The sequence below is a fragment of the Procambarus clarkii genome, chromosome 6 (assembly GCF_040958095.1).
Source record: "Procambarus clarkii isolate CNS0578487 chromosome 6, FALCON_Pclarkii_2.0, whole genome shotgun sequence".
Classification (NCBI taxonomy): Eukaryota; Metazoa; Arthropoda; class Malacostraca; order Decapoda; family Cambaridae; genus Procambarus; species Procambarus clarkii.
In genome coordinates this window covers 26276650-26292580 of record NC_091155.1, presented here as the reverse complement: position 1 = coordinate 26292580, position 15931 = coordinate 26276650, and the positions used below count along the sequence as shown (strand labels likewise).

Below are 15931 nucleotides of genomic sequence, written 5' to 3'. Positions count from 1 at the left end.
AAGGGTTTTATGGAGAGTGAAGACATTCCAGGCCGCTTTATCAAACTGCCAGCAAGGGAGGGAGAGCAGAAGGAAATGATGGGAAAACGGTCACTTATGAGGACCATCAAGGACTCTCCAAGCCAGGTCTAAATGTTGTCTAACCAATCGCAATCCTCATGCTGAGCAAGCTGATAAATTTAGTTCCCTAGAACACACACACACAATCTACAAACTAAAAAATCAATCATATACGCTGACAGATCATTTAATTCAGGTAGTGTGCCATTATTGTTCATCAGCCTGATGGAAACACAAATGAAAAGAATATAAGTCAGTAACTGGGCATCCACTTTGCAAGTTGAACTGGTAACACTAAAAATGATTGAAAACTGAAGTAGACAGGATAATTATTTCAGACTTCCTTCCATCACTACTTGCATTAAAGAGCTTACAATCAAATAATAACTTGCTTGTCTCTGAAGCCATAGATATATATGCATACTTAATAAGGGGGAGTCAAAGTCAAAATGTTGTGGATTTCTTCTCATATTGGACTGCAGGAACATAAGAGTTGATACCCTTGTTAAATTTGCAGTAAAAAAAAAACAGCATTGAATGAAATGAAATACCATTTTTTGGGTAGAGCCCCAGAGGCTCCCTGGAGCTATTGGCTAATATTAATTCGAGGCTACAGGAATATGGAGTTGTCATGCCTACCGGGGACCACTATCCAGAACATGGTCCCCTAAGAGAGGTACAGGGAGCATTGGCCTATGAAGCTCATGTATGAAAGTATTCATGTCTGCCATCAACCAGGGTCAAGTACCCAGAAAGGTAGGTGCTCCAAAACAGACCTCTCCTGGTAGAAAAATTGCAACCTAAAACTGAACAGAGGCTAGAAACTCCCTCAAAGAAAAACAAGCTAACAGGCAACATGTCATCACACCGAACAAGCCTCGGGAAACAAAGTTTGTTGATACGCATATGGCCGACCTGGTGTGTGGTGGCACAGCAATCACGCCTCAGTTTACCAGTGCCTCCCGCCTAGTGACAATCGCGCCTGAATTCTTTGTAAAGAATTAGTTTTTTTATTTTTGGGTAGTTGAACATAAAAAAGTTATTATATATCTTGCCATGGGTCCCAAGAAAGTCAGTAGTAAGGTTAAAGCCAAAAAAACACATGTGAGAATGACCATAGAGGAAAAACAAGAGATCATTTGTAAACATGAAAATGGTACACAGGGTTGTTGAACTAGCTAGGCAGTATAACACATCTATGTCAATAATATGCACTGCACTTGCTAAGAAAAAGGATATTATGAGTGCTAAAGTGGCAAAAGGCATATCAACAATCACGAAACAAAGAACACAAACACTTGAGGATGTTGAAAAGCTGTTATTAATTTGGATACACAACAAGGAGTTAGCAGGTGATAGCATTTCAGAGGCCATCATTTGTGAGAAAGCAAGACAATTGCATGTAGACCTTTTAAAGAAAATCCCTGGAACGAGTGATGCAGATACAAAAAGAGTTTAAGGCAAGCAGGGGATGGTTTGAGAAATTTAGAAAAAGAAGCAGTATTCATTGTGTTGTCAGGCATGGGGGAAGCTGCTCGCTCGGACAAACCAGCGGCCGAAAGATTTATTGACGAATTTAAAGATTTGGAAGGGGACCCCCCTTCCAAACACTAACACCTTTCCTCCTACCCCCCTCCTCACCAATTTCCATATGCCAACAAAAGTCATCAGTAAAAGTAATAACTTGCATATACTTTAGTACTAAAGATTTGGGTGAATTAGGTATAAAATTTACTTTGAAGTTAATTTTTTGGGGAGTCTGGAACGAATTAATTCAATTTACATTATTTCTTATGGGGAAATTTGCTTCAGTTTACGAATATTCGGCTTATGAGCTGTCTCTGGGAACAGATTAAATTCATAAGCTGAGGTACCACTGTACACACAAACACCAACTGAAAACGGCAAAAAATGCCCCCAAAAACACGAGCAAACACTTCCAGCCACATGCAAACAAACAAGATGCAGTGCTGCCCTGGCAGCCGGGCTAAGAAAGAAGCACACGCAGAAAAGCAAAATGGCCACCAAAACAAACCTGGTTGATACCTGGTTGATATTCGTTGAGGGGACGAAAAAAACCAACACAGAAGGCACAAAAGCCCATGCTCTGCAACCTTGGGACTCCCGCCAAGACCCCCCTGGGGCAGAGCTAAACCCTGCCCCAACCCCACAACTCTCAAACATTTGGGAGCCGGCAGCAGGGTGGGAGGGAAAACGGTCAACCACACCAACAAGGAGAGAACGAAGGGGTGCAGATTGAACCAAGGTCGAACCGACCAACGCCCAAAGTCTGGGTCCCTAAAACCAACACGGGGCAGTCCCAAGGCATTTGAGGGGGCAACCAACCTAGCGCGTTGCAGTGCTAGGTGTGATGACGTGTTGCTTGTTAGCTTGTTTTTCTTTGAGGGAGTTTCTAGCCTCTATTCGGTCTCAGGTTGCAATTTTTCTACCAGGAGGGGTCTGTTTTGGAGCACCTACCTTTCTGGGTGTTCTACCCCGGTCGATGGTACTTTCATACATGAGTGTTTCATAGGCCATTGCTCCCTGCATCTCTCTGAGGGGACCATGTTCTGGCTAGTGGTCCCCATTAAGCATGACAACTCCATATGACTGAAGCCCTGTACTAATATTAGCTAATATCAGTCCAATAGATCCAGGGAACCAACGGGGCTCCCCCCACAGAAAAGACAATGTTGAACATAATCTTGAACTATCAAATAGATCCCTTAGAAGTGTCATTAGACGAGAACGCTTGGATGAACTTCAAGAAAGTAGAATAGTGCAAACAGGAACTAGCAGATTCAATCACAATGAAATGTGTCAAACAAAACATGTGTATGGTGCAAGTAACAAAATCAGCAGACTAACAGATGTTGTCACAGCTCGAATGCGATTTGGCTACAAGTATCCCTGGCAGTTTGGCTTGTATTGGGATCTGGATGAAGTATGATGTGGACAAACAAGGACACTAGAGCATTTCATCTTAGACTGAAAAAACGTAGGCATTTAGAGATAAATCTAAACTCATGCTATATGAAATCCAAACCATCTTATTACAAATGATAAAATATTTGAAATTTTTGCACTGTATCCATATTTCGCCTTTTAGGAGAAAAATGACATACGAAACTAAAGAATAAGCTGTGTAGTGTGAAGACTAATAATAATAAACAGCAGCTCTTCTATGATACTGTAATACCCCAAACCTAAAATAGTTTATATACAGTATTAACAAAAGACCTACCATCAATATTTAATACATTATTGTAAATACATAGATATTGTAATGAAAAAATGTCTAACACTAGAATTACTGTATAAGATGTGCAGGGTAGATGTAATTGTTAATGCAAAAATCTCCATTGAGGTCCGATTAATATCTTTCAAGCTCTGTGAAATCTTTTGTACTACCACTCTCAGGATGATTATGGGGGGGTGCACAATCAACTAGACACCTACGGGGAGCAACAATCAAAATATCAAAATAACAGCCACAAGGGAAGCAAGGTAAGGTAATTATGAGGAAAAAGTGGTAAGCAAGGACTACTATATAGACCAATAATTTTAGAAATTAACACTTACATATACGAGTCATTCACTGTCATCCAGCAGGTCACTATCAACATCTCCCTGATCTTCCTCATGTGTTTCTACATCTGCAGCTCACAGTGGACAAGAAAAAGTTGCTGGAAGTATTGTGTGTGCTTGGTTGGTATATAGGTTTATTACAAATCTTTAAACTTCTGGCCATAGCTAGGTGATGTGGATGGAAATACTACACATGTTAGGACATTATGATTTTCGACCCTAAAAGTGAATATATTCTGTCACGTATTATGCCGAATAAAATTAAGGGTTGGATGAATACAATGACACACTTAGCTTGATTTTGGCTGTAGTGGCACTTTGTCAGATAAATTAGTAAATGCCTCAAATATTACATAAATGAAAGACCACAACATTAATTAGGCTGAATACTTAAAACAAAATTTAGATGAAATAGGGAGGCCATGCCATGGTAAGTACCAGGTAAACATAGTCAAGTACAAGTATGCAAAATGAAAGTGGGTGGAGAGTAATTACAAGACATACAAATTTAGTTTTATTATCAATGAATGTAATAAACATGATATTCTGTCAGTTCTGTCATCCATAATTAATAACAAACTAAGTGGGTGAAAACAAATGCATCAAACCTCACAAAACAGAAGAACACAGTAAAGTACTGTATATTATACAGAAAAAGGAAAAAAGAAAACCTCAGTACATTCATTATACAGTAAATAAAGTCACAGAAATTTGATTTAGTTAATATATAGTTAACTTGTGTAAGCTATGCAACAGGAGTTAAATCTTTTTGCATGTTTTAAACCTAACTAAAATTAAGATGCATTGTCCCTATTTTTCCAGATTTATCTGGAAAAATGAAAAATGAAACTCTAGATTTATCTCCATTCTTTCGATGTCATAATGCATTTTTCTCAGTGCAAAAGTGTGCGCGCCTGAGGCCGTACAGCTTCATTATTCATTCATTCTCTTCAACTCTTCAGCAGTTCAGCCACCGACTAGTTTGTAACAAATTTGTGCCCTTGAAAACAATATTGATGGATATACCGAGTGTACCCCTCCACTAGTGCCCCCATCTTCCTCTTTCTCTCTCTCTCTCTCTCCCTCCTGCCTAATACTTCTGAAACCCAGAACTATGTTCGAGTGTAATGTGTAACAAAGCAGCAGTGAAGTTATACATTAAGAAATAAGTACATTCCCTACTTGGTAGCTTAAAATTAAAACTGAAAAATCCATTAAGATACTAAATCAATGGCCAAATTAACAGTGAAGATGTGCCTTTAAAACAAAAATGGAAATGATAACTTTTATATATATATGAATTAGCTTTATTTAGTCTTACATTAAAAAAAAAAAATGTACTTGAAAATTGTTGTATCAAAACATGAGTATCAATATCTAGTAATATTTCCTAAGGAAATTTTTAAAATGAACATTATGACATTTACAATGTAAGGATGACATGAAGCCTTGACAAAATAAAATATGATTTGAACTTCCATTTACCATATTAAAAAGGTTAATTATTCAAGGTATGTACGACAGGATACAAATTTCTTAGCATGCAGTGCTGTAACATTATGTATCAGAAATGTATATTTCTTTAGAAAATATACACAAAAGCTAGATATTTCTGGGGGGCCGTACTGAAAGATAAAGATAGTGTAATACTTTAAAATGCATTCTTATAAGCATTATTATCATACGTATTATTTAACTTTGTAAACAGCATTGCAGAAGTGTGTAAAGAACAAGCAATATTTCCAAATGAAACCAATAAACAACACATTTAACTCACAAACTGGCAATCATTTCAAGTTTACGTACCCATATTGGTGATCAATTCCACAATATTATATACTTCTTGACTTAGATTTCATGTCGTTGATCCATACCAATATTGCATTTCCAGTGAGAAACCAAAATCTCAGGATATTTTTCAGGTACTTTCATATACAATATAAAAATATTCATATATTTCATACCAGTGAAATCCAGGTTTTAATGTTCCTCTTGAATAATTAATGCAAGGGCCTGCACCATTGACTAATAACAAAATTATCTTTGACAAATAAAACTACTCAAATGCTACCTACCACAAAAAACAATAAAAATATATTCTCTGTTCTGTTGGTAGATTCATTTTGAAATCAATACATCATACAAAGTACATTTTATGTTGTTAGTACGGACTGTAAAGCCGGGACTGGTGCAATACAATGGGGGGAGACATGTTGCAGTAATGCAGAATAGGTATTATATACTTACTCTGTGGGCAACTTCATTTGTATAACAAGTCCATAGGAAATAATACAACCAATAGTTTTCATTGTGTTGGTCTGTCACATACATCCTTCCATTCTAATGCTTTCTTCATTTTGTTTTTTAGGAATATAACGAATACAAATGTTCACTCGAACATTTCACACATGGCAAATGGCAAATGAAAAAAACTATACATTTGGAAAATCAATATAAAAAAAAAAAAACTTAACCCTATTCTGACTTGTATACTTTTTGACCAACCTTTTGGTCTTCAAGTCAGATGGAGCCAACATATTTGCTGGATCCATAACAGTATATGAAGGAAGCCTTTCCATTCACCAGTTAACTGCAGTTTGTGGCTTAGCAATTAAAAAGAGTAATGTAAAGCAATCTAAGAGTCATATTACTGTAATATGCTCTCAAAGATGTGTGATAAATTAACTTCTGTTGCCACATACTTTGATAAAAATGTCAGTTATAGTACAGGTATGCAAAAACGAAAAATATTGCTCATAACTGTCCTTCCATACCAACACACAAAATACAACCTTCAAGCATCTTTAATCCATCACTGAGAACAGTAGTCAATGGCAAATCTATTGCCTCAAATAAATCTGATGCTACAAATCTCAAAGTGGCTTCCACAGGAAGGTTGGTATTTCTGAGTATAAGACTGAGAAAACTAAGCTCATTTTACTTAGTAAAGGTTTCCGAGAAAGTGTAGACATACAACAGACAATAAAATATCTTACTTGAGCTTCATCATTCGTGACAAAAATACCACTGGCTACTTTTCTCCATAGGACAATACCGGTCGAGGCTTGAGGGCGCAAGTATTTCAGAAGAGAAATGCTGATTTGAATGGGAGGGTCACAACTGTGGGAGGTAGTGGTGGAAGCAACCACCAGTCTGCTGCTGAAACACCTCTATAGTGTCACCGTCTTCCATTTCCAAGCCTTGTGGAGTGTCATTCTCTGATATTGGCTGACCATCAAATCTAAATCTTACTGTGGTTTGAACAAGTTTCTGAAACAAAATTAAGTTTTTATTATGCAAAATAAGAAGCAAAAATAGAGGTTAGTTAGCGGAGGGCTCAATTTTTTTTTTCTGGGTTGGCAAAAAGGATGCTGTGATATGATATGGCAATGTATGGAAAACCCCACCTACTAATCTACAATTGATTATATTATTAACATAAATATATTTAGGGGAAGTGCCAGATTCAGGTTTTGGGGCACTTCAGACAGGGAAGCCCTTGTAATAATAATAATAATTTATTTAAAAACCATACAGAACATAATATAGTGGTAGCTTATTTGTTAATAAAGATGCATAATAAAACCACTGGTACACAAACTGTTTTGGCCATATTTGGTCTTATCTACATTGCCAGCATAATACACAATTAAGATCATGGTTAGGGTTAAGTTAGCCATTCCCAGCGAAACAAAATTATTGCCTAAAGCGTGATATGAAACTAAACCAACAAATTTTCTGATAGTCTTCATTTTTACATGTTTTACATTAGTTTTACATGTGCAAACATACAAGATATCTAAAAAGAAACAATAGGTTTAAAAATTTGGGACATATCAAGCTGAATAAAACCACAAATCCAAAATTTTCACAAAGCTCAATACGAGAGATTAAGGTAGGTCCTGTTATGTGTAGATTGGGCAACCTTAAACACAAATATCAAGTTTCCAGTGATTTGTATTCAACCTCAGTGATTTATGTGAAGTAATATTGTTTTCAAGCTTTAAGTAGTATGTATGCCTAAAGGTGTTTTAATATTCATCTACAGCATGACAATTCAATATTAAAAGGTACCCAACAATGGAGTCTTGTCCCAGAAACCTGACACTGGAGTTTAATTTTAATGAAAACCGAAACCCATTTAAAGGAAGGTGGGTATAGTCTACTATCTATAAAAGAGATTATGTCAGTCCAAGACAGGGAGCCACATGCATGCCTTGCCCAACATTTCAAGATAACACATGGGTAGTATGCCTTTGTCATTGGCCCATCAGGGGACAGCCCCAGTGCGATATTGCAGTTTCTGTAGGGACCCCTGCCGTTTTCATGAAATATAGAAAGTGGGGATTTGTTTTGCATAGCTTTTAGCAGTTTTCAGTGCTTCATAATAAATATTATCAAAGGGAGAGGGGGAGGGAAAGAAAAAGAGAGAGGTGAGGATGATGGAGAAGGGGGTGGGAGAAAGGTGGAATGGGTATAAGAGGGGGAGTAGCAAAAGAAGTTGGGGGAGAATGTGAAAGAAGTTTGAAAGGAAGGCAAGCTGGAAGGGCAGGGGTGAATGTAGGGGAGAGTAGGTTGAAAGATGGAATATCTATCTATCTATATCTCTCTCACTCTACATCTATCTCTCTCTCTCAATCTCTACATCTATCTCTCTCTCTCTCTACATCTCATCTCTCAAAGAGTGAGAGAAGGGGGGATAAAGGGTAAGAGAGAGAGAGATAGCTGGTTACCCCATCTTTTAAAATATATAATGTTTCATTTGTACATGTTTGTACAAATGAAACCTCCTTTAACCACGGTACTGTGCCAAATGACAAATGCAGTTCGCCCATTACTGCATCAACCGACAAAAGTATTTTTTCTTTTTTCGTACACGGTCGAAATGCGCTCGCGGTAGGTTGGGTACGAAATGAACTCTTGGGACCTCCAGCGACAGGCAGCCATCTTGGAAAAAAATTCCCAGAATATCCTAGGGCTGCTGGCTGGGTTAGTACTGAGTGAGCAACCATGGGTCGCATGCGCCTCTGGCTCCCAAACACCTGTCCAAGCGGTGTTGAAAGATCACTCTCTGTCGGTGAAATTCAGACCTTATTGCTTGAAAAACATAAGGGTCATGATATTGACGAAGCTAGGCACAATAAGGACCTAACACAAAGGTTGGATGCAAATGATACAGCACCTATTAGGATGATACAGCGAGCATATCCAGTTGTAGCTGTGAGCACCACCCTTGCCCACCGATGCCATCTCCAATTTACAGTATATAGATGATACATAGAGGAATCGTTTTCTGGGTTCAGTGATGATGCATCTGATACAAGTAGCATAGATGAACAGTGTTAGCAGCTTCCATAGTGGTGTTTTCCATAAATATTTTCAAGAATATCTGAATCTCTTCCAGAATGGCTGAATCTCTTCCAGAATGGCTGAATCTCTTCCAGATTGACTGACACTCTATGAGAATAACTGAATCTCTTCCAGACAGGCTGAATGTATACCAGATTGACTGACACTCCAAAAATGACAATCTCTTCCAATCAGGGACCTCACAAAGCAATCTTTTCAAGACTACCTTACAAATTGATCTTCAAGACTACCTTACAAATTTATCTTTTCCTATAATCTTTTCATGACTACCTTATGCTTTGCAAGCTTGGCTACATACCACCTACAAGTACTAAAGCCAAGGGTGTACGTGAGTGCGTTGTTTGCAAACACACAGAACGAAGAAACAGGAAGCGAAAATCTATCTGTACCTGGTGCAATGAGAGTGAATTCGCGCTGTGTACACAATAGACTACATCGTTGATTATTACTTACTTCTGAAGTACTAAGTGTGTAATACAGTGTTACTGTGTAAATAATGTGTGAAACTGTACATATTGTAATTTTAGTGAATTTTTATAAAGTAATATGGCATCAATAAACATTTATTGTGGATACATTACTGACACATGTATCACATTTCCATGGAACATTATGAACGTTCTATTGTATACATATTGTAAAGGGAAACATCACCTCTAGTGGTCTCAACAGGGACAAAGACAGTGACTTGTCAAAGGGTCCCCCTTCCCCATTATTCGTGAGGATGCATTCCAGCTGAATTTAAAACTGAAGAAATGTCTTAGTATTTACTGCTTTGGCTGATAGCTAATATAGATAGACTGCCTCAAAATAACACTTAAAATGGAATTCTGTAATAGTCAGCAACTTACTGATCTTTCACAGTAGGCATTGATGAGTTTCTTAAGGGATGTATGCTTCTTGATCTTAAAGTGAACAACCTGGCCATCTTGACCAACTACTTTAAGATTGATGTGTTCTGATGGTTTCTCCTCCTTCTGAAATTACAAATTAAAGGCATTAGCAGATTTATCTTTACCAAATTTTCAAAACCATATTAATCTAAAAAAAAAAATGAAGTGGTTTAAATCTTTATCATATACATATCTCAAACATTTAAGAAACTTATCCCCATGTAATTATCATCAATTTAACATTTAATATTTTATGATAAAATTATGAGGAAAAGTTTAATGAGGCTTTCAAAAACACTAATTTTCAAACCTTTCCCGTTAGTGGTAATGGACCCAATACCCATCCTGTGTGTGGTAGTGGACCCATACTCATCCTGTGAGTGGTAGTGGACCCCATACCCATCCTGTGAGTGATAGTGGACCCCCATACCCATCCTGTGAGTGATAGTGGACCCCATACCCATTCTGTGAGTTTTAGTGAACCCCCATACCCATTCTATGAGTGGTAGTGAACCCCCATACCCATTCTGTGAGTGGTAGTGAACCCCCATACCCATCCTGTGAGTTTTAGTGAACCCCATACCCATTCTGTGAGTGGTGGTGAAACCCTATACCCATCCTGTGAGTGGTAGTGAAACCCTATACCCATGCCATGAGTGGTAGTGAAACTCCATACCCATCCTGTGAATGGTAGTGGAAAAGGTTAGAGGCAAATTATGGTATCAGGAATTTAATTCAAAAATTCATTTAGCCAGGCAGATTACAACATTGATGAGCTGAGAAACAAAGTTTATTAAAGTATACAGTACATCAACATTCTATTCACAGTTTATCAATCTATCATCATAACAGTTCCAAGAAACTCTAACACCAAGTTTAGTTTGCAGTGTCATTTGGTACTGGACACTGCAGTACCCCATATTGCAGTGTCCTGTCTTTATGCAGTGCATAAAGGTATCTCTATAAAGTACTGTAAATTAACACACAAATAAATAATGACACAGTATTGTAAAGCAACACCTCACCCCATTATATGTCATTACGTATACACAAGCAGCCAGCCAATCTGTCAACCAACAAAATCTGTCAATGTCATGACTTCACTACAGCATCTTAAATTGTATATTCATAATTCTTGCATTCTTACCTACAACATAACAAAAACAATTTTTAGGAGGATTTTTTTTACATGCACAGGGAAGATGATAAAAGCTTTTAATGTTCAGATTGAAGGAGAGACAAGATTCTTCGAAACTTTTGTGGCTTTCTTCTGATCTCTAACCTATTGAAAATTTGTAATATTGATGTCCAACCACACATCAGCAAATTTAAAAACGATGATGCTTTAATCTGTCCTGAACCAATATCAAGTCATAATATTCTAAGACATACTTATCACAAATCAGTTTCAATTCGTGTTTACTAACAACTACACCAATGGAAACTATTTAAATTATAAGAGATCCTTTACCCTTTGACCTCAGATCTGGTATTGTCACCCTAAATGTTCAAACTTTGAATACAGTATCCAATACGTGGTAAATACCTCACGAAACAAACCATATGAACAACGCTGGTATGCATACCATGTAATTATGACAGAATTTTATACAATGCCTGCATTCACCTAGTAACATTAATGATAACTGCATTTGCCTAATGATGTAACCATGAAATCATAGCAGAATTTTTTTTCCATGGGTCAAGGTAAACTCAATTACATCCATATAGAGCTATTATAGACTTATAACACATGTAAAACCCAGACAATAATAGTTTAAATCAATACATGATGATAACTGCATTACCCTGTGCATAAATGTATGATAACTGCTGTCTAAGGGTTAAACACTGCAATTGTGAGCACATAGGAATCTCTTACCACACTGGTATGTCTCTTAGACAATACAGTATGCATCCTCTGCTATTTGAGATCACTGCAAGGAAATGGGCCACCTTTTCACTCGCAGCGATTTTGCTGTTCTGTTTTCTAATGCGTCATGTCTGGAACTTAACATCTGGGAAAGTATCTCAATTGCTAGAATCAGACCCCAGGTTGAATGGCCAAATCCGTGACTCGCTTATTTATGCAATACAGTACTGTAATTGTCATCCTCTTAGAAGCACTGTATGTTGTTAATTTTTGTATATTTCTTTCTTTCTTGTGTACCTATCTTTATCCTTTAATTTGCATATACTGTAATGATACTGTAGTATATTTTAGATGTAAATTTTAACCATTTTAATTCATTTAATGAAATGTATAAATTTGAACTATCATATATATTAATGTTTTTAGCTAATCTTCTATTGCATTTGTTCTATATTTTAGAACTGATGTTTGCAGTGTCCCCCATCTTAATCATAGCCATGATTCCAAAGCAAATAGTTTATGACAAGTTAACATATTAGATAAAGAGCGGTGATGTTATGTTAAGATCTCTCTGGTTCAGAACACTAGCTGTTCTGAACCTGCCTGCCCTAAGCGGACCCATCTAGGCCATGTGTTCTCGACCTTTGAGTAATACCACAGTGCAGCACTATTAGTGAAATTTTCTTAAATAACTTTTTTTGTTTTCATAGTAACTTTGATAATTTTTTGCCAAGACTACGTCTGATAGCAGCAGCAATCGTTGTGAATGTGTTAAAGAGAAAAAGATTGTAATAACACCACCACAAACAACAAAATACAGTTTACTTATGTCTTCTGTTGACATGTTAATTAATTGTTTATCCAACTGTGCTAATCCAGAAGTTGGAAACATATATCTGTACTTGAGGTGAACCAAAGAGCCGATTGATAAGAGAGGCCAATTAACACAGGAGGCAAGCAAAACTCGATTCTTATTTGGTAAAAACAACAAGCCAAGGTCTTTTAACCAGCACAGTTTCACCAGAAAGCTCAGAGCCTTCAACTAGCAATTCTTCAGCAGCTGGCAGTCAAAATTGACCTTGTCAAGGCTCTTGTACTGTCGAGTAATTTTAGTGCTAAGTTAGGTTATGTAAATTTTCAAGAATTATTGAATTTTAGATACTGTACTGTACTGTATGCAGTGTCAACCCAGAAGACAAAGTACAACAAGGTAAGCTGAAGTTTCTGTTTTATATTACAGTATTGTACGGGTATATTTTTTAATTATAGTGTGTGTGGAAATTCAAATTATGTTCATTGTGGTACAAAAAATTGTGAATATGTTCACTTCTGGACTTCCCCAGTAAAAATTTTGCTTATCCATATGACTTGCTTATCTGGCAGGGTTTCCTTCCTATATAATTCTGATAAGTGAGCTTAGACAGTAGATCTACTAAGTTATCAATTGACATCTGATCCTTTGTATATCCTACAAATAATATTATTATTATTACTGTATTATATTTGATGATTGCACTGACTTCAGCATAATTCAACTAATAATATATGGAATAATGGTTTAAAACAAAGTATTAATATTATTTATTTTTCCTAAGTTAAAGAAAACATTATATAATTTACAAATATTGTGAAAAAAAAGTACTACAGTTGCTAGAATCTGGTATAAAAGTATTTTATGGTTTAACAGAATTTCTAGAGTCCTGTGCACATGCCAACTGCTTCCATAATATCATTCCTGCTAATAATGCACTTAGTATACAATGCATTTAATACTCTGGCAAACTCAAGTTGAGAATATCCAAGTCACACCTCCAGCAGATACCGAGATGCGCCCAAGCAAGGGTTGCCACAAACATTAAATTCAAAATAAATATAAAAGTTACATGTTCTGTTTTATAAAATTAAATGCTTACTATATGTTCGTAGGCAATAATTGTCTTAGTGAAATTCACCCCAATGTGCCCTTTCAAAGAAACCATGTCACGGCCAGTCATTAACACACACACACTGCCAAGTCCCCAGGCACCCACCTTCCCTGGTCATATTTATGCCAACCTGAGATGTAACACTCACAGAATCCTGCCCGGGCACAACCCTCAGCCTGGCTGGGCATCGTGTACACAGGACACGGGCAACGACACACCACAAACCTTGGCTTCCTCGGACATTGTACAGAGGTGAGATACGACCCGCTGTCCCGCTGACTGCGTTTGTAAACACTAACTTCTCGAGGACGACCCCGGGTACATGCGGCTCAGGTACTCGACATGGGCTTGCCTCTCTATGGTCCTTTCTAGCACAGATGCTCCCAGAATAGAACCATATTATCAAGGATTCTATCATTATCTATTAAGGTAATTCATCATTTGCGTGATTTAATGTGATTTTGGCCGTTTACAGTGTCGTTGTCAGCGTGCGGAGGTAAGGCAAAATGGATTCCTTGCAGATGTCGTAATGTATTTTAAGGATTGGTGGTGTGGAATATTGATGAACAGGCTTTCAAATGTACCTGGCATATTCATTTTCCATTCATTCAGAGAGTTTTTATCGTGTTATTTAGAAGAAAGGGATTTAAACCTGAATTCTAGGACGTGCCAGATAAATAGCGGGCCGATTATAACCATCAAGCGCAGAAATAGCGCGCACTACATAAACCCATCTTGGTAACAAGTATTCTCGTTTATAGTCTCCAACGTGCTCCTGGCTCCCACTTAATAGTTTTAAAATATAGATATATTTTAAATGGGACAGTTTCATGAATTGTGCTTCTGAACTAACAACGGCCATTATAGTTTTCTATTATCATTATTAATATTATTCAGAAGCTTATATGTACACAGCGGTGTGCTGTTAAACTATTCTACACGAGAGATTGCAGAGTATAGGGAAAAAGTTAGCAATAAGTTCATTTAATATCCCTCTCTCACAGTATCATTGTTCATACATGGGTTAAGAGTTTAATCTATTATATCATATATTAGCAAACTTTAGGTAGAGTATGAGAATTAATTTTAATATTCGTGAATTAATGAAATAGTTACAAAGGTCCACGTGTCTCGTGTTATTTGGTTTAAAGTAATTGACAACAAGGAATTCTCCAATAGTGTCGAAGGGGGTGTGTCCCAGCTCTTTTTCACAGAGTTGACAGTTGGAATGCTCACTGTTCGGATATTCATTACCTGCAGCTCTATAACCTTCCATAAGTAACGACAACCCAGCCTAATTCTGGTAATTACAATTACCAGAATTACCCCATTCTGGTAATTACAGTTACCAGAATGGGGTAACATGACACTCCTTCACACTCGGCGCATAGGTTCGAACCCTCATCAAGGCCCTTGTTGATTTGTTCATGTCATTCTACTTGATCGATGTTTTTGTGATTGAACATGCAGTTTTCAGATCTCAATATATTTCTCTATAGTAGTTCTTTTTGTCCTTTAAATATCGATAATGATTGCTCTTGTTTCTGCCCTTGGTTTTTGAAGTAGTGTGGTTTTGACAATAGAGATTAGAATATCTAGTACTAGTTCAGTTTCAGGTGTGTCACATACAGCTTAATTTTAGTAGCCTTGTTTGTATCATGTTCCATAATACCAATGTGAGATGGTACTCATGCAAAAGGAGATTCTGATGCTCTGACTCTGCGCATTATTTATATTATTTTAAGTTAATATTATAACATTTCTAGCATTTATTTTGCATGTTGGGTTTTGAAGTGCTTCAAGAGCAGACTTTGATTAGCAGAAAATTGTTCTTCCTCTATTTTTTCGGTGTATTTTTGACTAGCTGTAATGCAGTTGACTCTTGTTTCTGAAGAACTTACAAGCTGCTGCAGTGCGACCTGTTGACAGTTGACTAAAGTCGTTAAATATTTACAAAGAAATCACGTGTAAAGTATTGTTACTTTGAGAAGCACTGAATTTTCGTTACCATTTCTGGTGATGGATCTGTATGACAAACTTGGAAACTTGCCTGGCGAGTTCCTAGGCCTGAACTAGAACTACTGGGTGGGAACCAATGTGCTCATGATTTGGGTTAAAGAAATGCCTTTTTTGTTATACAGATCATTGAAGAGATCAACAACGATACTCTTAACCAGATTTACTCTCTATGGTGTTAGGAACTTTGTCAGGGAAGAAAGAAA

General features: G+C 37.0%; 1 protein-coding gene across 2 annotated transcripts; it reads right to left on the bottom strand.

The window, feature by feature from the left end:
- Positions 1 to 4149: 4149 nt before the first annotated feature.
- Sumo (Small ubiquitin like modifier) lies at positions 4150 to 14233 on the bottom strand. Of its 2 annotated transcripts, none has more exons than XM_069307160.1 (3): positions 13858 to 14233; positions 9870 to 9995; positions 4150 to 6918 (listed from the first exon to the last, which is right to left on the bottom strand). In XM_069307160.1, the coding sequence occupies exons 1-3, from the start codon at positions 14125 to 14127 to the stop codon at positions 6763 to 6765; spliced, it is 552 nt and encodes a 183-aa protein (XP_069163261.1). In that variant the 5' UTR covers positions 14128 to 14233; the 3' UTR covers positions 4150 to 6762. The 2 variants fall into 2 exon arrangements, with proteins under 2 accessions (XP_069163261.1, XP_045592136.1); XM_045736180.2 differs by having other exon boundaries at positions 13935 to 14091.
- Between the last annotated feature and the right edge of the window lie 1698 nt (positions 14234 to 15931).